Source organism: Topomyia yanbarensis, chromosome 2, assembly GCF_030247195.1.
Source record: "Topomyia yanbarensis strain Yona2022 chromosome 2, ASM3024719v1, whole genome shotgun sequence".
NCBI lineage: Eukaryota > Metazoa > Arthropoda > Insecta > Diptera > Culicidae > Topomyia > Topomyia yanbarensis.
Window position 1 is genome coordinate 93,982,067 of NC_080671.1, and position 23,744 is coordinate 94,005,810.

General features: G+C 38.4%; 3 protein-coding genes across 3 annotated transcripts in view; 2 read left to right on the top strand and 1 right to left on the bottom strand.

Annotated features, from left to right (window-relative positions):
• Window positions 1-3,553: 3,553 nt before the first annotated feature.
• On the top strand, window positions 3,554-6,806 carry LOC131678861 (general vesicular transport factor p115). The gene is made up of 4 exons (XM_058959277.1): window positions 3,554-3,766; window positions 3,829-5,626; window positions 5,862-6,046; window positions 6,108-6,806. Exons 1-4 carry the CDS (start codon window positions 3,692-3,694, stop codon window positions 6,606-6,608), a joined length of 2,559 nt encoding a protein of 852 aa, XP_058815260.1. The 5' UTR covers window positions 3,554-3,691; the 3' UTR covers window positions 6,609-6,806.
• A 91-nt stretch (window positions 6,807-6,897) lies between these two features.
• Window positions 6,898-23,744, bottom strand: part of LOC131678862 (PIH1 domain-containing protein 1) — a 30,099-nt gene continuing 13,252 nt past the window's right edge. Inside the window, exons 3-5 of the mRNA XM_058959278.1 lie at window positions 7,279-7,982; window positions 7,073-7,216; window positions 6,898-7,018 (exon numbers count right to left, since the gene is read on the bottom strand). Coding sequence (XP_058815261.1) covers window positions 6,983-7,018; window positions 7,073-7,216; window positions 7,279-7,982 — 884 coding nt within the window. The 3' untranslated portion in view covers window positions 6,898-6,982. The remainder of the gene's footprint in view (window positions 7,019-7,072; window positions 7,217-7,278; window positions 7,983-23,744) is intronic.
• The window catches only part of LOC131678860 (multidrug resistance-associated protein 1), a 58,595-nt gene continuing 55,702 nt past the window's right edge, over window positions 20,852-23,744 (top strand). The window contains exon 1 of the mRNA XM_058959271.1: window positions 20,852-20,923. The gene's annotated coding sequence lies outside the window, so the exon portion shown is untranslated. The remainder of the gene's footprint in view (window positions 20,924-23,744) is intronic.

Below are 23,744 nucleotides of genomic sequence, written 5' to 3' on the forward strand. Positions count from 1 at the left end.
ATGGTCCAACCAAATACAAATATAGTTTCAATTATTGAACATTTGAATATTTACCGAATATTGTCCAGACGAACTATTTCTTTTGCGCAAAACAACATCGCAATCTTCTCCGATACACCAATCCAGCAGCATGTTGCAGTGTAAGATTATTTGACTGTTATTTTGTAGGTTTAAATTTTTGTTCTTATTAATAAGAGCAAACAAATACCAAGGATACAAGCAAATAAACAGCACACTTTGATTTGGTAACGTTGCCAGTTTCATTTTTTTTCGCCATATCGAACCTGTCAAAACGAAACAGACGAATTGGGTTGTGTAATTTGTTTGTTCGGTAAGCCAAAAATTGATGACCCTTTTGTATGGGACCTTGGCGTATTTAATTTGTATTTGGTCCAACTAAAAAGCGGTCCAGTTAAGAAGTGCCAACCAACGAATCACGACTGTATTGCAAAAATTCAAAGAGAATTGTATTGAGTATCGGGAGGTAAAAATAGAGCCGCTACTAGCGCTGCAACTGAAGTGCCTATCTTGATCAAAGCAGATTTTGCGTGGTTTTTACGCCAACAGTCCTACAAAGAAATAATGTTGAAACTCTGCATACGCTGAAAAATTGGCATGACAGGGTTGAATATTTGCTTGATACCAATTTATTTTGGACACCCCTAGATTTTCTTTTCTGACAGCTATTTGTTTAGCAAGTTAGAATAACGAAAAGGTAAACAAATTTCGTTACGGTAGTTCGCTAGGGGTTGATCACTGTAGGAATGTATAACCGATTTGCATCAAATTAGAAAAAATGCATTTCATTTCCACTTTTGCATCAATTTTGTACTCCCTGGCAGAAGAGTTTGTTCTAGATATGTGCTCCGATGTATTTTCGATCGGCGGCGTCACGCTGTTGGTACCTATCGGTGGCGGCGCGCCGGCGTGACGATTATCGACACCTCTGTAATCAAAAAAGCCTTGGTGGTACAATCCCTCACCAGAATTATAGGTTTCTATTGAAACCTAAGCAAATTAAGAGAAATCGACAAAACAAAAGTTTGTTTACAATTCTTATTACCCCGTTTGAAAAAATAACGTCAATCTTATATCAAATGCTGGTACCTATGACGGGTAGTTAGCTGCTGCAAACAATAGTCCACGTAAAAATTTCAAGACAAGAAAGTAGAGTGGTTTGAAATCACACATGATTAGCAATATCTTTTAAATTTGTAAACTTATTCAAAAGCGCACGATATAGTTCACGAATCCATGACTGATAGTCTGAGTTCCGTCAAATTGTTTAGGTAAAGGTATTAAGACTATACAGAAAATTGCATACTTTATGAACTATATCATGAACTGTTTCACGAGCACTACTTGTGACTACTAGAACCGGTTTTAAAAACCATAAATAATACTCCAAGTTCCATGAAATCGTTCACGTGCAAATATGAAGAACATGCACAAAATCGCAAATTTTGTTAACTATATCTTGAAAGTGGAAACGTATTTTATGAATGTTTGAACTTTTTAATGCGCACCAGTGGTGAATTTTTTTAAGGGGTTGTATACAAAGTTGACGGGGGTGTGCTTAATTTGTGATTTTTTTAAAGGGGTTTACGCAAATTTTGTTTAAAAATGCAAAAGGCATATAGACATATAGACACTATTTGCTGGCACATAAACCTAATGTGTGCATTTGCAGGAAATGATAATCTTACATTTTTATATATTATAACTATAAGGCACATAAAATCGATTCTATAACAAAAGGGAATTATAACTTATGTGTGTGCATAAATAGTTTGTACAGTTGACACTCAGAAGGTATGTGTGCGCCTAATTTGCGATTTAAAGCTGGATGTAGACCGCAAGGTGGCACGAAAGTGCCATTTTTTTATTTTTCTCTGTCAAAACGCATCTAAAAGTAAATTTTGAATTTTATAAACTCAATCAATATAATAATTAAATATAATTTCTTCTAATGAAAAGTAATATTGATGAAGAAAATATGTTTCCTGCCTCTGAAAAATATCTAGATGGTACATTCCTTATTACATCGGTAAAAATTCGTTCTTCCGGTTTCAATTTATACTAAAATGAATACAGAGGTTAACTTCATGTCTATGCTGTTTGTGAACAACAACGTTTTTAAACAACTATAAGTTTTGATTGAGGAAAGATTTGCTCACGAAAACAAGTAAGCCCAATAAACGTGACTATTGCCATTTCATTTCAAAGTTACAAGGGTCAGTTCTAGAACTGAAGTTATTGCGATTAGTCTGATTGGAATCCAATGGAGCAGTGCTGCCAGGGACAGTTTACTTTGACGATGGAAAATGAATTTTTCATATATCTTCGTTATGTTGTGATATTATTCAAAACTGATAAAACTCTCGACAAACATATGATTACGGCTTAAAAACCAACTGTCAAAATTCTCTTTGAATGGAAATTCCAAACAAACCGTTACTGGCTAAACACGATTCTTAGCAGTTAATAAAAGAGAAAACTTTTCTCTTTTGTTTACTACCAAAATCTGTGATTTGCAAGTACCGGTTTGTTCGGAATTTCTTTTCAAAGAGAATTTTGACAGTTGGCTTTTAAGCCGTAATCATATTTTGTCGAGAACTTATGAATTTTAACTGTCTTTGTCTACGTTTTCCACGCAATTGGACTATTGTGAATATTCTAGAAGAATTGTATTGAGCATTGGTAGGTAAAAATTGAGCAGATTCTAGCACTGCGATGGAAGCACCTATTTTAATGAAAAAAAGGCTTTTCGTTTTTCTAGAGCCCATCATTTTCAAGGAAAAATAGTTCTGAAACCCTACATGCACTTGAAAAAAGTTGGGCATGAAAGGGTTAAAATATCAATAAAAAACACGATAGTGGGCGAAAATCACAAGTATTGGCAGTCGAGGTTATCCATTGATAAGTGTAATGTTTAGGTAAAAATTTTCCGTATCTAAAACAACCAATCTAACCTCAACAATACAAAAATAATTCAGGATCCAAATAATTCGCAATAAAGTATCGAGTTCGACTGAATGGTTTGGAGCCAAACAAAAGAACTTTTGTTTTCCTACCACCTGTAGTTAAACTTATTGTCAAACTATATAATGTTTATCTTAAAACAATTAAAATAGAACATCCATCCTATATCATCAATGCAAGAAAATACTTTCGCATTATTTGACTACTACCAACAATAAAATCTATTTGGCACGTCAAGCGGGTAAGTTTCGCGTTTGAGAGCCAATAACATTCCCTAATAAACATCGTATGATTTAAGAGCCTAACGACCTGTTCAGAGTATCATCTAAACAATATGAGGAATCATTGCACTATTTGGGTTAAAGTTCGTGTAAAATATTTTTTATTAGGGTTAGCATTTCTTCATGGATTCGAAGTGTTTATGGAAAAGGAATTTAGTTCGGATTTTTATCTGTGTGATATAACCGATTAATCCCAAAAGGTATGAACTTGCCGATATCGTGTAGTGGGTATAAATAAGCATCGACGAGTTTGTCAAACGTCAAAATACAATCAAAACAAAAATCGTAATTCCCTATTGACGTGTAACTTTTGCTTATCGCTGCATCTTGATTTGAAACCAACGACGAAAACTTCCCTAGTTTTTTCAGACTGTCAACCAACTAGATAGTAATCAATTATTGTAACAAGAAGCTAACTATTGCAGTTGATGAACTTTCTAAAAAGTGGTCTTCAAACGGTGCTAGGCTCGCAGGAGCCTGGCGCCATCAGTGGAGCCGAAACGGTAAAATTGTTTGTCTTATTTTGATCCCAAAATGAATTTGAGATTTTATGAAAAATGCTTAGGTGGAACGTCTGGTGGAGAGAGTGAATTCTTCGACCCTGCTCGAGGATCGCCGAAATGCGTGCAGGGCGCTGAAAGCAATGTCCAGAAAGTATCGTGTCGAAGTAGGAGCGCAGGGAATGCCTGCGCTCCTACAGGTCTTGGAAATGGATCGCGCAGATCCGGAAATCATTGGATATTGTTTGGATACTTTGTGCAATGTCACTTTCCCGGAACAGTTTGAGGAGGAAGCCGAAAATCCAAACATTACCGTCAACATCGGGGAGCAGTTTACGGAAATGTTCATCAAAAATAGCGAAAACGTTAGCTTGGTTCTCAATTGTCTAGAAGAGTACGACTTTCGAGTACGATGGTCAGCGATCAAGTTGCTGACTAGTCTGTTGGCTAACAAACCTAAAGAAATTCAGGAGAATGTTCTAGTCAGCCCGATGGGAGTGTCGAAATTGATGGATCTTCTTATTGATAGCCGGGAGGTTATCAGAAACGACGCTCTTTTATTACTGATTCAGCTAACGAAAGGGAACGCAAACATTCAAAAAATTGTAGCCTTTGAGAATGCTTTCGATCGGTTGTTTGACGTTATTAAAGAAGAGGGTTGTGCTGATGGAGGAATCGTTGTTGAAGATTGCTTAATTCTGATGTTGAATTTGTTGAAAAATAACCCTAGTAATCAACAGTTCTTTAAAGAAGGATCGTATATACAACGTTTAGCACCAATGTTTGTGATACCACCCGAACAGGAAGAGGTCGGAATGACTCCGCAAAAAGTATCGAACTTGCTGTGTATGCTCCAAATAGTAAGGTCCCTGGTTAGTCCTTTGAACCCTCAGCAAGTAATCTCGTCATGTCAAAAAGCAATGCGCAGCTCTGGACTTTTAGAAGGGCTCTGCAATATCCTTATGGGTAGTGGCGTCTCACCAGATATTCTTACCGAAACTATCAACACTGTGGCAGAGGTTATTCGTGGAGATACAAGTAATCAAGATTATTTTAATTCTGTGCTTGCTCCTAGCAACCCACCCCGACCGGCCTTAATTGTTCTGCTAATGTCGATGGTTAACGACAAACAACCACTGTCGTTAAGATGCGCTGTTCTTTACTGCTTTCAGAGCTTTCTGTACAGAAACGAGCCTGGTCAAAATGCCCTGGTCCAAACACTGTTACCCTCAACAGCGGAAGTATCATCGCTAACTTCTGGGCAACTTCTGCTCGGAGGGCTGTTTAGCACAGATCAACTTTCAAACTGGTTTTCGGCAGTTTCGTTAGCACACGCGCTTCTCGAAAATCCAACCCAGAAAGAGCAACTGCTGCGCGTTTTGGTAGCCTTGGTCGGTAGCACTCCGGTATCGCTTCTACAGCAATGTACTCTGCTTCTCCACCAGGCCAACTGTAAATTCCAAAGCAAAGTAGCACTTCTGATGCTGTTAGCCGTTTGGCTCAGCCACTGTCAGCTGGCGGTGAAAGCATTCGTAACCATACCGGGTAGTGTAGCGTATCTGATTGCGCAAATATCGGCAAACGAGCACGATGACAACGAGTACTTGATTCAGGGTCTGTGCGCATTTTTGATGGGAATCTGTATCCAGTTCAACGATAGCACCGTTCAGGGTAGCGAACGGGAAGATTTGTGCCAGTTGCTGATCAAACGGATTGGTCTGGAGACGTACAGTGCCAAGCTGGGCGAGGTATCGAAGCATGAGAATTACAGTCGGTCGGCGAAGCATCCGCAGATCAGAATACGATCGAGTTCGGATTTACTTCTGGATTACGAGTTCTGCAAGCTGTTCAAAGCATTGGAGGGTGAGTATCATTATGTTGTACATCCAATTACCATTTGAATTAGCAGTGTTACGAAAAAAAAGTCAAAATTGTTGCCGGTCTAATAGTTAAATAGATAAAACAATTTCACAAAATATCCTGATTCGGCAGCGATTTGCGGTTCCATAGAAAGAGTAAAATTTCTCACATTTAGTGAACAATATACCATGTCCCCTTCTGAATTTAAAAACTATCAATCTGTTTCCTGATATTTCAGCTATCATAACGAAAACTGTGAACGGGTTCGGAAGTGGAGCAGAAAACATCACGGAGCTTACCTTAAGCCAGGAAGCGTCCGGACTCGTAGGACAGTACAAGGATATTATTCGTGATCAGGACAACCGATTACAAAAACTACAGGAGCAATTACGGAATGCAGAAGCTGAATCGGCACAGTTGAAGGTAATCGTTTTTCCACTGATCTAAACTCAGTAGATCATTAAAAAAAATTCCCCCGTTACAGACCCGACTCGAGCAAGCGCAAAATACAAACTCCCAACTTTCCGACCAGAACATTCTACTAAAAGCACAACTACAAGCGGCGTCCGATGTTCAGAAGAGTCAACAACAGTCTCCATTCCATTTGCTTCCCACGCATGGGGAGAACGTAAACCACCAGGTGGAAGCTCTCGAGCGTCAGCTGGCGACACTTACTATGCAGCAGCAGGACCACCTCTCAAGGGCTAACTATTTCGAAACGGAAAACCGGCGTTTGCTGGCAGAGTTGGAGGCACTCAAACTACGGACATATGAGGCGGAACAAGGGGCTCGCGAAAGTAAGAATGATCTGGAAAGCTTGCGAAAGGATCAAGAGGATTTGATGGAACTAATGACGGACCAGGAGAACAAGATGAGGATGTACCGGCAAAACTTGAAAAAACTGGGTGGTAAAGTGGATGATGATAGCGATGATGAGGAGCAGCAGAATGGTCTTCACGAAGATGGAAGTATTTCACACTATTAGCAAGCAATTCAAATGGTAATAACAGTATATGTAGTCCTACTGTTAAGGTAGCTATTTCGCAATGGCTTCACTGTTTCAAAATTTGTTTATGCCAATACAATAATCTGTATCAAAGAATTTCACAAACATTTTTTTTATGTTAAGACATAGCTGCCGTTTACCGTACTATAATGTATTCATGAAGATAGATAATATATACAAAAAAAGCAAAGTATTCCGAGGAATTGAATTATTAAGTTATTCACTCATAGGTTTTTCGTCAAATTCTATTTTGTAGTGAATTAGCTAATCTTTTAGCATGTTTTATTTTTTCTTTTGCTTACCGCATTGGTTCCAGGTGACGTAGAAAGTTCAAAATAAAAAAGTTATTCAGCTTAGAGCGCAAGAACTGGCATGATCACATTGAGCATCTGAAAACAATTACGTTATGATACATCACGCTACTCATAACACTGCCGTCTTACCTTAGTTTCAGTGTTGAAACTTGCTTTGGTTCGACTCTCGTCGATTGAGTAATCTACGAATACGTCCAACAGATAACCTTTCTTTCTTGCTTCTAGTAAGATTCGGTCCTCTCCGATATCTAGTGTGATCTCTTTGGATGATGTCTACGAAAATATCAAAGCTATCAACCGTGTTCTTGAGAAATTAAAAAAAAACAATATCTTACACATTCCGGCAAATAAAATTCGCCAATTAAAACTCGCGGTTTGCCAACGGCAGGTTCTTTGAATAGCCGGCAATCGGGTTTCTTAGATGCAGCCTGCGAAATAGCCACCTTGGTTGGATCCGGCACATACTCATCTTTGCCAGACTTTTTGTTCTTCTCGTCCTTGATGTTTTTAATTGTACTGGGATCAATTTCTTCGATCAGCTTTTTCGTCGGTTTCTTAGTGTGCCCTAACGATTCCTCGAAACTTCGCAGATCTGGGGCTGGCGGATTTTGATAGCTCTCGTAGACCGCTTTCACGTCTCGATTCTGAATGTTGTGCGCAATCAACTTGTCGACGAATTTTTTGTTTTTCAACACTCGAAAGTCCATTTCATCCAGGGTGATGTTGTACTTGGAACTGAGCCCTTCGAACACGATTGTAATCAAAAAGTCTCTCATGAGGCATCCGGATTCGATCTTCTTGAAAAAGGTGCTGTTCACGGCAATGTCACACACCTGACACTGCTTGGCAGAGCTGTCCTTAATCAATCGCGGAACGGCAATGCTCATGGGAATTTTGAACGAACCAGGTGTGCCATCGTTGAGAAGTGCCAGCAGTTGGTCGTCGGTGATATCCTCCGGTGCGGGAATACCATTCGTGTGGCACACATTGATGAAGAACTTTTCTCGTGTGTCCTTTATGAATGTCTTGATGCAGAAACCTGTAACAAAAAAGAAGAGAACATACGTTGTAAGTCGATAACATTTCATCTGTTATCATTATGTGAATTGATATCGTTAAGTGCCCAGATGCAAAAGGACATAAAATGAAGTGTCATGCGTAAATAGATTGTACCGGAGTTCGCGTGGGATATTTACTGAAGCTCTTATCACTATGCAGGGAGTGAACGAATTTTTAATCAGTCTATTTATTTGACCCGGTACGTTGTCTTAGCTTGAAGGTGCTAATTTTTTCGATTTACAATTTGGAATTTCATAGTTTTTTTTCAGTCTGTGATGACGTCATTACAAATTCCCAACAGCTTCGTAGACACTGCTACAACCCCTATACATTAGGGTGGGACAAAAAATAGATTCCAGCTCCGAGCAACTTTTTAGGTACCATTTGGGTCCTAGATCAACTGTGCAAATTCTTAGCTCGATCGGTGAAACTACATTTTTGCGCCCACTGTTTAAAGTTTACATGGGATTTTGCATGGGAAAGTTAACTTTTACAAAATAATTCCTCCAGGAGTCGCCCATTACTTCCTAAAAATAAATCGTTATATGGCTTGTATAGGAAATTTAACAAAGAAAAAAAGTCTCGAAAACCACGAAACGATCTGATGCTTGAGAAAAAAAGTTATTAAGCAGAAACCGATTGATTCTCTGACGATTGGTAATATATTCATTTTTTCTAGCACCACTGCTCTTGATTGTCCAATTATACGCAATTTTGTTTTAATGCTTTCTTAACGTATCTAAATCGTTTATCTATACTATTTGACCACTTCGCAAGGTTTTCAGGGATAAATTGAGGCTTCTTTTGTACATAATAAGAGAAGGTTAAAAATGTTGTATATAATAAAACCGTCAGAAGCAGTGATGCTATGAAAAGTGAAATTTTCATCAATCTTCAGGACATCAATCGGTTTTTGCTTAATAACTTTTTCCACAAGCATCAGATCGTTTTGCAGTCTTCTGGATTTTGTTTCCTTGACGAATTTCCTATAAAAATCAGACATCTGTTTATTTTTAGGAGATAACGGGCGACTCTTGGAAGAATCAATTTGCAAAAGACAATTTTCCCATACGAAATCCCATGTAAACTTTAAACCGTGGGCGCAAAAATATAGTTTCACCGATCGAGCTAAAAACTTTCAGAGTTGTTCTGGGAGCTAAATGGGACCCAAAAAGTTACTCGGAGCCAAATTTTATTTTTTTCATATAACCATGTCCCACTCTACTATACATACTGGTGGAACTCATCGATACGCGATGTCGTGAATAGAATTATGGAAATATTGGAAATGTATGTTGAAATCTACCCGGATCTATGGCGGATGGTGATGAAAACACTAATATTTTATAAAAATTTCATTTTAAACTTCTTTTTTTAATGTTTTTTCCATGCAAGATACAGCATACTAAAATAGTTATACCTGGATTTATTAGTGTTAGTACTGATTCAAATGTACATGAAGTGGGTTGTAATGACTTTTAATACCCTTTTTTAGTTTTTTTCAAGGGTTGTCCTGCTGGAGCTAAAGAGCTAGTATCTCGGTAGGACCTCCCGCCAGAATCACTCCCTACAATTGCAGACAAGACGGAAAATGTCACCCACTAACACACTGCTTAAGACCAATTGCTACGGACCGTGATTCTGAATGGGATATACATTGTTCGGTTCAGATATATGCGGGCCTAAGGATTTCGCGATCACGTGTCTCATCGCGAAAGACTCGAGCGTTTGTACGTTAACGTGTTCGATCTTGTGTGCCGTTGTATGTCGCGCGTGCTAACGTGTATGTACATTCGTAACCGAACGTTGTACCGAGAAACAAGTGCATTTTGTTCTCTCCGGTGTGGTTTAGTTTTTTCGGCAGTACGAAGGTGCTTACTGTGGCAGAGGCTACAGTAAAGTACTACTAATAAACAGTCCCGCAAGTGATAATTATTACCTGTGAGGAATCATAGCACAAATTGTTATTTCAATTTGCTACCTCACGAAACAAAGGCGATTCGATTCGTACGATCGCCCTTTCAGTTTACACACGCGCGTTGTTTGTTGTAACATTAACTTGAGTTAGGCGATATCGGTGAAGGTGTTTATCCCACCAAGGGCTGGAGTATAAACATTATAAACGTTAAATTGTGTGAAGTAGTGAAAAATTGGTGCGGTACTAAACTGTTTTCTTGCCTGAAAGACGACTTTGTTTAGACGAGCTATACTAGCTCTCTACTGTGTGAAGGTCACGCGGGTGACGTACAAAAAAAAACGAAGTATCAATTCACCTACCAGCTCGTCAGGAACCAACTGGTGAAGTGCTTCGTTTTTTTACTTTTCTTGTCGATTTTTTTATTATTTTTGATTTTTTATTTTGATTGCTCCCGCAACAAAATGGAACAAACAGAAGGATCACCCTCCGAAGACGAATATTATGGGGAAGAGGAACGTGTATTTGATTCGGAGACAGATGATGTTATGGGCATCCACTTCCCTCACTTTCCCCCAATGTCTCACAGCCCCTCCGAGTCAAGGTTTATCAGGATGGATCCGCTGGTCCTTGGGTGGTATTCTTTCGGCCCACAAATAAACCGTTAAACAGCATAACTGTTGCACGGGAGCTGACAAAACGTTACTCGGCCGTAACCGAGATTAAAAAGGTTGTCAGATAAACTGCGCGTAGTCGCTACTGACGTGAAACAGGCCAATGATATCGTTAGCAATAGCCTCTTTACGCTGGAGTATCGCGTCTACATCCCTTCTCGTGATGTGGAGATCGACGGTGTGGTAAGTGATGCGGGTCTAACTGTCGATGATCTGATGAATGATGGGATTGGCCGCTTTAAGGACCCTAACCTTCAATCAGTTAAGATTTTGAAGTGCAAGCAATGACATTGTGGACTGGATATTCATAGCTTTCAACATTACCGATCCTATGAAAAGCTTGCTGGTTGCTATTCTACCAACAGTAAGAACAATTTTAAAACAGTTGACTGAACAATGGCCCCTCCTTGCAGCGATCGTATCCTTCGATGGCTGACTTATTAAACGGAATCACGGATCTGATCACAGATTTACAGTGGAACTGCAGAAGTGTTATCCCCAAAATGAATTCATTAAAACACTTGCTAGATTACAATAATTGTGATGCCTTTTCCCTATGTGAAACATGGCTTACTTCTAATATAAACCTCAACTTCCACGATTTTTAACATTATCCGCTTGAATCGAGAAGACTCATATGGAGGGTACTTTTAGGGATCAAAAAGTGCTACTCCTTCAATCGAATCAACCTACCTTCGACGCCAGGCATTGAAGTTGTCGCTTGTCAAACAACAATCAAAGGCAAAGATCTTTGCATTGCTTCTATTTACATTCCTCCTAGGGCCATGATGGGATATCGAAGATTCTCCAACGTGATTGAACACCATCCCTCGCCCCGCCTGCTTCTTGGAGACTTTAACTCTCACGGTACGGGGTGGGGCATACCGCGAACGAAACACCGTTTTCGACGGTGGAGTTCTCACTTGCTCTCTTGTCGTGTAACAATAAAGCTCCAGGGCCAGACAGAATCAAATTCAACTTTTTGAAGAATCTACCAGACTCTGCCAAGAGATGCTTGTTGAATTTATTTAATAAGTTTCTTGAGGGTAGCATTGTCCCACATGATTGGAGACAAGTTAGTGTCATCGCCATCCAAAAACCAGGAAAACCAGCCTCCGACCACAACTCGTATCGACCGATTGCAATGCTATCCTGTATCCGAAAGTTATTCGAGAAAATGATCTTGTTTCGCCTCGACAATTGGGTCGAAGCAAATGGCTTACTGTCAGATACACAATTTGGCTTCCGCAAAGGCAAAGGGACGAACGATTGCCTTGCGTTGCTCTCAATTCAAATGGCATATGCTAACAAAGATGGCATCAGTATTCTTGGATATTACGGGGGCTTTCGATTCAGTTTCTATCAACATTCTTTATGAGAAGTTGCACCAGCATGGTCTTTCACCAATTTTAAATAACTTTTTGCTAAATCTGTTGTCTGAAAAACAAATGCATTTCTCGCATGGTGATTTATCGACATCACGATTTAGCTACATGGGCCTTCCCCAGGGCTCATGTCTAAGCCCTCTTCTCTACAGTTTTTATGTGAATGACATTGACGAATGTCAATTCCTGCACGCTAAGGCAACTTGCAGATGACGGTGTGGTCTCTATTACAGGTCCCAAGGCCGTCGACTTGCAAGGACCACTGCAAAATACCTTGGACAATTTGGCAGCTTGGGCTCTCCAGCTGGGTATCGAGATCTCTACGGAGAAAACTGAGCTAGTCGTATTTTCAAGGAAGTGTGAACCAGCGAAACTACAGCATCAGTTAATGGATAAATCTATTGCTCATGTTTCAACATTCAAATATTTCGGGGTCTGGTTCGACTCTAAAGGTACCTGGGGATGTCACATTAGGTATCTGAAACAGAAGTGCCAACAAAGGATCAATTTTCTCCGTACAATAACCGGAACATGGTGGGGTGCCCACCCACGAGACCTAATCAGGCTGTACCAAACAACGATATTATCAGTGATGGAGTACGGATGTTTCTGCTTTCGCTCCGTTGCGAGCATGCATTTCATCAAACTAGAGAGAATTCAGTATCGCTGTTTGCGTATTGCCTTGGGTTGTATGCACTCGACCCATACGATGAGTTTAGAAGTGCTAGCGGGCGTCCTTCCATTAAAAAATCGATTTTGGGACCTCTCGTATCGATTGCTCATTCGATGCGATATTTTGAACCCATTGGTGATTGCAAATTTCGAAAGGCTTGTCGAGCTTAATTCTCAGACCCGATTCATGTCCTTGTACTTCAATTATCGATTATCAATTTATCTTCGTATAATGTTAACCGTTCTCATCTCTTAGATACTTCTGCTCCAACTGTATTTTTCGACACATCCATGAAGGAAGAGATTTGTGGAATCCCGGATCACATTCGCCCACAAGTGGTTCCAAATATTTTCTATAATAAATACCATCAAGTCGACTGCGGAAAAATGTTCTACACTGACGGATCCATTCTCGACGGGTCCACAGGCTTCGGTATCTTCAACGAAAATCTTGCTGCCTCATTCAAACTCAATGATCCTGCTTCAATTTACGTTGCAGAATTAGCTGCCATTCAGTATACTCTCGGGATCATTGACACCCTGCCCGCAGACCATTACTTCATCGTTTCGGACAGTCTCAGCTCCATTGAGGCCATCCGTGCGGCGAAGCCTGGAAGCACTCACCGTATTTCCTGGGGAAAATACGGGAATATCTGAGTGCTTTATCTGAAAAATCTTACCAGATTACCTTGGTTTGGGTCCCGTAACATTGTTCGATTGCGGGCAATGAGAAGGCTGGCTACATTCTATTGTTCCGAACTAATGCTTGGTTTAAGGGCTTGGATGTGAACCGCGACTTTATTCGTACGATGTCAAGGCTCATGTCCAACCATTCCTCGTTTGATGCACATCTCCGTCGTATAGGGCTTGCTGACAGTAATCATTGTGTTTGTGATAACGGCTATCACGACATCGAGCATGTTGTTTGGCTGTGCGCAGAGTACCGTGTTGCCAGGTCCCAACTAATAGATTCCCTTCGGGCCCGAGGTAGATCACACTATGTGCCAGTCCGGGACGTCCTGGCAAGCCGTGACCACCCCTACATTTTTCTTATCTATACCTTTTTGAAAACTATTGATGTCCAAGTTTAAGGGACCACCTTATTGGGACTTAGAAAAAATTGCGATTTTCAAATGTCTTCAAAATTCTCAAAATAGTCGAACGTTTTGCACAACCAGAATAGCTTACCTCCTAAATTAGACGATTACGAATCTTTCTAGGTTAATTAGAGCATTGTCCGTTCAGTTATGTCGTAGTGGTGTATTTTTGAAAACAGTGCATCGAAAAAATCCAAAATCGTATAGGAAATCAAAACATAGCACTCTTTCACAGCTCCTAACTGAGGTACGGCTTGACGGATTGACTCCAAATTAGCTCACCTCCTAGTCAAGATATCACTAAAGCTAATTCTGATAAGACTACATGATTATTTACAGTAGGAATTGAGTGGTGTATTTTGTAAAATTGATTTGATAATTTTTTGAATGACCGCCCATGTTGGCAACCGTGTGTTTGTTATTCTTTTCGCGTGCACAATAAGTAAACCAACGAAAAATGGGCATAATTATAAAATACAAAATAAAACCAAAATAAAGTTCGTCATATCCACCTATTTTATTACGATTGGATTGAGTTGGTATCTAAACGATTGAACATAATCGACTGTTTACACAATTACTGTATAGAAAACCGTAAACAGTGGAAAATGCTGTTTCAAGTAGTTGACCGATTTGCATCCATTGTTCACAGTATGCAATAGTGTATTATACGTGTAGCAAACGTTGGTAGTATACATCTCGTGCCGTGCGGGCGATGTATTACGACATTGACCATCGAAAAAGGGTGAACATAAGAATATATTTCAATCGATGATGCAGAATATTGAATTGCTAGACATTGAAATTTTACATTCGAGTGTGCAATTCAGCAATGATTTGCTTCTTGCTATTTATGAAAACAAATCAAGTGTGACTTTTTTCTGCTTTTTTACTTTTCGCTATAACATAATATATAAATTTTCACTTCTCCGGCGTAGCATGAGACGATTTTTCTCTGTCTAACACACAATCCAGTAGATTGTCAATTAAATATCTGATGTCCTTGAAACATTTCCACATCACTACACGGAAATATCGAACGTAAAAACTGAAGGATGTTGATTCGACAGTTTACTAAGAAACTAGAAATAATTTTGATTTTCAAAGCGGTGAAAAATAATAGTTGCTCACATGGCCTCGGAGTAAACCAAGATGTTGATATAATGTTTTATTCAAAGTAATGTCTATATTGTTGACCTGAAATCAAAAATTTCAATCACATGGACTTATTAGATCTCAGAATAGAAAATCAATGGAATCCAGAGCATTTGCTAAAACTTTCTCAAAATCAGCAATTTGTTTCATCAAACTAGACAGCTCTTTGACAATAACATACGACCATGTGTCATAATGTCCGAACATGAATGCGTTATAACATATGAGACATTGTAATACACAATCATTACTCACCATTAGATCCGAACGCCAATGTTCATTAGTATCGTGACCAGGATATGGTGACACGTGAACCTACCAAACAAAGATGTCCGCTAAATGACAAGCAAAGTGCTGTGGAGGATGATTTTACGGTACTTCAACTATTCCGGTGTGAGCAGATTTACATCCATAATCACATAGAAAAATATGTTATCGTTTATATAAAAATAGTTGTTTTTTTTAATATTGCTGGTATATTCTCCGAAGAGACCTCTATAATCTTTGTGATTTTCGATGAGGAAAGTCTCTTGTGTTCTGAGCATGCTTTATGGAGATTTGGTGTCCTCGGCAAAGAGTCTTGGATAAATTGAACTATATTTTGACCTTGCGGTTTTGATCGAGATCCGTTATATCTTTTCTCCAGGAAAGCTGTTTGTTTTTATATTTTTGATTCACTTATAGTCCAAAATGTTCTATTTTGTAGTTATGTTAGTGGCCGTTCAAAATTCAAATAAAGACCATGCCTATATGTTACATCAAAATAATAGATGAAGCATGCGATATGCATGAAACAAGCAGTTTGCCGAATCTTAGTGTTGGTCGCAAAACGGAAATGAATCATATTCCAATGGCACTCCGTATTCAGACAATAGGTAAATTAGTCACACAACGTATAGCATGCAACGCGACAAAAGCGATGCAACAAAAAAATGTTGCCAGATTTTTATTCGCTTTATTTGCTATTTTCGTGGTAAGGTGGTGCCTTAACACATTTTCCCCTCTCATTCACAGTAGAACCTCGTTAACCTCTCCCTGTATCTACAATATGGCATTTCTTCACGAGTCTACGATGCATACCTTTCTTGATAACCGTCTATCCAGAACATCATGACGAATGTCACAAGAACATCATGACAGCATCGGAGTGCCAATAATCATCCGAAATATCGACCCTCCCCTCGCCCCTGCGGTTACAGGATGGAAATCACTACAATAAACTGAGCATATCCCCCACAATCATCAACCAGCCAACGAGAATGTCAATTTTACAAAATTTTACAATATGTATCCCACTTCCTACCTTTTTCCTTTACTAACATAAGAGGGGAGCAAGCCGCCCCTAAATACGGCTTTCTCTTCCCCCACTAACACGTGCGATGTACCTTAAAAATGAATTATCGGCCTCGTTAAGCTACCGTATTTGGGCCTAAATAAACTTAGCTATATATAAAAATGAGCACAAAAAGGATAGATGAGAGAGTGTTTATTGGTGTTTGCATACATTTAAAAACCTGCCGAATTGACGATTGGATGTAACACATTCTTTCGTGACATCACGGCGATGTGACGTGTTCCTTTTCTCTGAATCTTTGCAACTATAATATATACAAAATTTCAGTGTACTTAGCACTGTCGATTGTCTGGCGTTTAAATTGTGCTCGCTTTGTCATATTAATCCACTTGCTTAAGACTAACAATACAAATATCATACTATAAACTCGGATCGGGAAACTGATTCCTTACCAAATTAAACAAAGCAATACAGCCAGTTTATTTTTGTTTATGAAATATGTGCTAAAAGCTGCTATTCTGGACCGTTAAACTACCATATTGAGCCCTGTCAAATAAATAAATGTGTCAAATGGCTCAAATCTATCCACAACAGATATGATTTTTTTTCTTGGTTTGATCAATTATTTCTGCAACAATTAAAAAAATAAACTGTAGCGTGATTTTTCGACAACCTCAAATTGTTATTCGAGTAAATTATCATTAAAACGGCTAAATGTAATAAATATTTAAAATTTTACTCAAAACAATACCACCAGCGTAACTTACAGAGTTATAGAAAAGTTGAAGATTTTCGTGACGTTACAACGCAATGAGATATCGCTTTCCTGGAAAAGGTGCATTGTAACGTCACAAAAGTTAACAGATGCTTAATAAGAAACAAAGCAAAAAAAAAATATATTGATGACACCTAGTTATTCGTATGCCATTTAAAAATATATCATAGAAGAATTGTTCTTGATAAAAAATCTTATAGAGCAGATATTTTGACTTTTATAGAAATACGTTGAAAGTTCTAATTTATTTTTATTTATTTTTTTATTTTTTTATTTCGTCAATCGATGTAGACTGGTATAGTTACAGTAATGTTTACATTTTTCTTATTTACTAAAATATATATATACGTAATTTTATTATAAATAAAACAATTTCAGCTTTTACAGAATCATTTTCTTATGCGTTAGAATTTCTTTTATGTATAAAATATTGTGTGAGTTTTAGTTTGGACATTGTAAAATCAATTGATTCGCAATAGCGGTTATAAACAGCCATCATTCGATTTATAGGGCCATATTTTGCATAATTTGTGCGATATGGAGTTATTGAGAATATGCTTCGGTTTCGTAGCTGTCGAGAAGGTGCATAAAAGTTCAATTTGGATAAAATTTCGGCTGAATCAATACGATGCGAGACGATATTATTAATGAACGAAAGCATTGCAAATTCACGACGTTCCTTCAATGTTTGTATATTGATAAGCATGCAGCGTGCTTCATAAGATGGCAAAGGAAATGCTATCCAACCTAGTTTACGAAGGGCAAATAATATGAATTGTTTTTGTACAGATTCTATTCTTTCTTCATGTGTGCTTGAAAAAGGGCACCAAACGATGCTGCAATATTCCAATATCGACCTAACATAAGCAATATATAATGTTTTGATTGTATACGGATCTACAAAATGATAACTAAAGCGTTTTATAAAACTGAGCATGTTGTTAGCTTTGTGAATAATTGTGTTATAATGATCAATAAAATTTAACTTGGAATCTAATATAACGCCTAAATCCCTAATTCTTTCACATTTTGCTACAGTCTGTCTTCCTAAGGTAATCACAACATTCGATGTTTGTCGTTTTCGACTAAAAGTGATTGAATTGCATTTTTTCACGTTTAGCTGTAGGAGGCTTTTTTGACACCACGTGTGGAAAACTAGAACTTCGTTTTGGAATGTATCAATATCCTCGGCATTTCTTATCTCCAAGTAAAGTTTCATGTCATCGGCATAGATTAGTACTTTCAGTTTTTTGAGAAGGAAGGAAATATCGTTCACATATAAAATAAACAATAGAGGTCCTAAATGAGAGCCTTGTGGAACTCCTGAGGTGACTTCAATTGGATTAGATTGCTTTCCTTTGAATTTGATTATTTGCTGGCGGTTGGATAGATATGATTCTAACCACGTACGCAGCTCAGGCTCAATTCCCATCTTTTTTAATTTATAAAGTAACATTGGGATGTCGATTCGATCAAATGCTTTACTAAAGTCTGTGTAAAGTGCTTCCACGTAGTTTCCATTGTCCATTGCAATCAGTGAATAGTTAATAAATTCTAGTAAATTTGTTGAGGTCGAACGACCTTTGAAGAAGCCATGTTGGAGGTTAGTAATTCTGTTTTTTATTTGAAGAAATATTTTTTCGTTAATGATTGATTCAAAAAGTTTCGGAATGCTGGAGATTATGGCTATTCCACGATAATTGCGAACGTCAGATTTTTTCCCAGATTTATATATAGGTACTAAGAAAGAACTCTTCCATGTTTTGGGAAACTCTCCAGATTGTAAAGACATATTAAAGAGCCAGAACAATGGAGTTGTAAGCTCGGTTGCTAGGTTTTTCATAAATAATGGTGGAATTCCATCAGGGCCAGCACCTTTTGATGAATCCAAATGGTTTAGAGCATTGAAAATGTCCTCCACTATGACATGACTGACGCCAATATCCATAGGAAAATCTGGAAGAAAAGCAAAATAATCGCGATCGCGGTCTTGTTCAGAAAAAGTTGTATATATTTCTTGGAAGAATGTTGCAAATAGGTTGCAGATTTCTTTCGGGCTATTATGTACGTTGTCATCCAAGTGCATTGTTGATGGGAAATTATCTGATTTTAATTTAGTTTTGACGTAGTTAAAAAAATTCTTTGGACTGGATTTAATCTGCTGTTCAGTTTTGGAGTTGTAATCCGCAAGTGCAGAATCTATGGCAATATTTAGTTTATCGCAAATGTCGAGATATTGTTCCAAGTGCTCGTTATTTTGATTTTTCTTGTATAGCTTGTGGGCTTTTTGTTTCCTATTTTTCAGATTTTTAATTTGCCTATTGTACCAAATAGGATGCTTCGAGCTACCGTGTCGTCTTTTCTTCTTAATGGGCACCTCTTCATGAATAATTTCGAAAATTATTTTGTAAAATACGTCCAGGGCGGTTTCAATATTCGCTTCATTCCTAAGAGTATTTTGCCAGTCGACATTACCTACCTTCCGTCTGATATTGTCATAATTAGCTTTATGGTATTCAAAGACTTCCTCAAAGTCATAGACGTTGGGTTCTTGATTTTTATGGATGAACAAAGAAAATTCAATAGCAGTATGAAAAGCTTCATTTTTCCACAAAGGAGCCAAAGATTCAGATACACAGAAATCATCCTGAGTGTTTGTAAATAAAAGGTCAAGATAGCAATTCTGTTGATTTTTTACATGATTAATTTGATTTAATCCTATGCTAGCAGTTTTGTCAAAGATGAAATTCAATGTTTCGTTTTCTCCTACGACTGGGATTAGAATATTTTCATTTTCAGAATCCGGAATAAAATCGGCATTGCGCTGGTGACGCGTTGTAACGTCACGTTACATTATCGATCATGTAGCAATCCTCTTCCAGTATATTCAGTTTATGTTTATTGAATCTTTAGTGAAATTTTGTCTACTTTCCGAATCTGTAATAAATTTTGATGTAGGCGTTCATTTGATAAAGTTATAACATATTAATGGAATGAAGAATCGTCAAATCGTTGTAATGTCACGAAAGAATGTGTGTAATGCTGTTGAGGTGCGTCTGGTTATTAAATTCGATGATTACCTGTTTTCCATACATGCCATTGGCACCCTAATATACAGTCTTCTGTGGCTGGAATTTACACGAAATGAACGACAGTCAAACATGAATTAAGTAGAAAATAGGAGTTCTATTTCCATGTACACAAAATATTATTTGAAGGTCGAACTGAAAAAAAGCCAAAGTAAGCACCAAAGGGGCGCACAACTGAGACTCCGCTATGACTCCGACGCCAGCATTTAAAATTTGCAAAAAAATATATATTTTTCTTATGTAATCAATATTACCTGAGAGTATTATCGCAAAGTATCAAAGCTGAACTTTGGCTATGTTCGGAGATAGATAAAGTAGAACCAGTTTGCACTCGATTGTGCCTGGTCAACACGTAAGGGCATGTGCAGGAGTATTTCAGTTATAGATTCATAATTTTAATAGTTCTATAATATAAAACAGAAAATTTTAAAATTACAACTTGCTGCCCCCAGTAGCTGTTTTAGCTGTTTTTAGTCTTCAGCATTATTAAGACTCAAATTCATTTTTCCCCAGTTCGTCGACTGAAATTTTCAACCTAGTAAGCTTACCCGATCCCATCGTACGACCATCTAAGGGTTAATTTAATTGGAAAGTTTTCTTTTATTCACAGCTTGTCGCTATGTTTAGATGGAAGCATTTCTGCAAACTCATTCAAGCAATATTTGCGGTGGTTTATCAGCGGTGTTTACTTGTGCGAGAGTAGAACGAAGGACAGTGAGCGAAAATTACGTCACCAAAAGCCGGTCGCCGGTCCCACGCTACAGCAATTCAAGCTGCCACGCGAGTAGAAACGCCAGAGCCAAGACCGCTCAGTGTTGTGTTGACGATTGCTGTGAACGGTTGAGTTGATCGTGAGTGATTCGGAGTAAGTTTTCAAGCGGATGGGAGAAGTAATAAAACATGAATCCCTAAAATAATACATTGTTCGATTTGGTTTAGTGATACGATATAATGTTTGATGAACTTTTTGCGACAGTTTTTGATTGATTCGGACGTTATGTAATCGTAGGGTTGAGCGTTGAACCGCGTTCGAGTACTACAAGTGATATACGAAAATAGCAATCAAGTTCTCGTTCGTTGACAGACGAGACAGAAATTGTCAGATTATTGGTTCTAATTAGTGCCGACTGCGGACGACTATTGCACAATTTGTATGTGATTTAGCTTAGAGTCTAGCAAGTCTCGTTCTATTATATGAATTGACAGACCAATGTTGTATGCATCGCGCCCATCACGTTGAATAAATACGTTATGGCCCGAGCGCTGTTTATGTGACCTCACTGTTTCAATTTAACTCAGGTGAATAAAATAAAAGCTAAAGGAAGGTGAATAGAACTTACCCTACAAGCGTGATGCTGCTTACCAAACCGAAAACCGGATTTTGGTAATTTGGTGCGTCGTCGTGTTTTTTTGCGGCTTCCATACAAGTAACACCTAAAACCGTACCCCCGTAAATTAACCCTGTCAGAGAGTACACACCGAGCTTTCATGAATGGATTTCTCAGTTGTGAAGCTGTTCTGGACTAAGCAAGGGTTAACGGATTTGTTGTCATAGAATCGCAAAAAAGCAAAATCAAATAAATATACAAACACATTGGAATGAATCATTTCACCGATTCATGTTTTTCATGGGTGCGACCCGACCGGACTACGCTGGTGTTGTGAAATGTTGCGAACACACGTTGGGGCATGAAGCATGGCGATGATAGCGCACATTTTTTTTCCTAAGTGAGTCATGAGACTGTATTGGCGAAGAAAAACATAGTATGTAAATCGGTAACTTTAGCCGGCAGTGTCTTTGGAGTAAATATTTAGCAAAACGATTTAAAAGCGTTCGCGCGTATCTATTTGCGATTGTTCGAAAAACTGTAGCCGCCCCGTTGATTGGGGCTGGGCAATTGGTTGAGCGTGTCGATGCTTCGTTTACATTTAAACATGATTCTATGTTCAAAAATCAACATTTGTACATGTTGATGCTAGATTGTGATTTATATAGGGCTAAGTGGGAAACTTTTGGTTGGAGCTCCGTTGAGGGGTTATATCTATTTAAGTGAGTCGAAACATTCGATTTTTTAGTGTTTTCTCAATGTAGAATATTTTTACACAATTTTAAAAGAATCTGCCTATTGCAACTGAAGCTAGAGCATTAAATAGCCTACGGTGTCCTGCAATCAGAGTGACTGTTCAATTTTCGTGCGTCCAGGGTTTTCCCCAAGACAAAATGCGGGTAGATTTGGAATGCGTGCCAAATGATCGTTCAATCTGGAAGTCACGTTCGTCAGAATGTACATTTGTATTAGTGCATTAATGATCTTTCGAAAAGTAAGTTGCTTGAAAAATGTGTTGGCGGATTCATGCAAAACGATAATGAAAGTTATAATCAACTCATCTTGAAAATAATAAAAAGATGGAGGTGTTTCAACAGTCGCTTCTTCCACTTCCGCTTGTATTTGCAACGAAAGAATTGTTGCAGTTATAAATTTTTTTCAAGCATTGTGGATATCTTGTGTGGTCCTAATGCCCATAAGTTTGTTGGAAATAAGTAGGGTTACTACCGAGGGAAGATATGGCTCCGGAATAAATGTCTTTAAGTAGGTAAAATATTACTCATTTTAATATTGCACAATATTGACGTGAACCTTTAAATGCAATTATTTCAAAATGGTGTTTTTTCAAAACAAACTTAGCGCTGACCACGAATTCTCGCCAACAACTAAACTGATCGATTTGAAACCTGCACCCTATAATTTCTTAATACAATGGCGTCTTCGTGAACGAAGAAACTTTTATTTTGAGTATATGTTTCTTTTTTAGGTAAAAAAAAACAATTAATTACGTCATTCAGTGGTAACTCCGGAACCGAAGTCGGATCGAGATGAAATTTAATAACAGGGAGTTTCATTTGAGACTAAATTTTGTCAAATCAGTTCAGGTATCTCCTGGAAACCGAAGTGGCATTAATTAAGAACATGGGATACTTCAGCCGGGACTTTCGACCCCTTGATAATAGCGGTTAGCTAGCTAGTAAGTGCGGTAAAGCTTGAGCTTGAGCCTCTGGCTGCTTACTCCGTTATCGATCTAGACTAACTGAAGTTGCACAGTGAATAAGTAGATAATTATATGCTCGGGGTAGCGAAACATCTTTCAATGTGTTATTTATCAATACCGCCGCCAGCTAGGCCCGAAAGTAGATCGTGGAAGGAGAGGGAAGGAATGGTTAGTCCGATACTTGCTTTTGCTAGAGGCCGTATATACTACTGCGTACTCCACAAGTATCACGGGAGGAGGATATTTGTTAGTAAGTATAGAGAAGTTGGATTTTACTTCTTCTTTACCGACGCCAGAGAGGTCACTCCACTATCTGGACTAGATATCAGATCCATCAACTCATAGACCAGAGACGAACCGGCTTTACTTCCCCCCCTTCCGAAACAAGACGTGACCACAGATTTTTTTACCTCAGAAAAATCTCAACGACCTCGACTGGAATTGAACTCAGGCCTACTGGAATGAGTGGCGGTCACGATTATCACTCAACCACCGGCGCCGTCGATAGTAAGTGGGGTAAACTGACATGAACTACCTAATTGACAACACTTGGATGCAATATTACATTTCCCACTTTACCCCAAAGAAAGTTTCCCACTTTACTCCGACACCCCATTGTGCAATGAATAAATGAGACG

Coding starts and splice junctions, on each gene's coding strand:
- LOC131678861 (XM_058959277.1), top strand. CDS start 3,692: ATGAACTTTCTAAAAAGTGGTCTTCAAACGGTGCTAGGCTCGCAGGAG. Junction 3,767..3,828: donor CCATCAGTGGAGCCGAAACG/GTAAAATTGTTT, acceptor AAAAATGCTTAG/GTGGAACGTCTGGTGGAGAG. Junction 6,047..6,107: donor CTGAATCGGCACAGTTGAAG/GTAATCGTTTTT, acceptor CCCCCGTTACAG/ACCCGACTCGAGCAAGCGCA.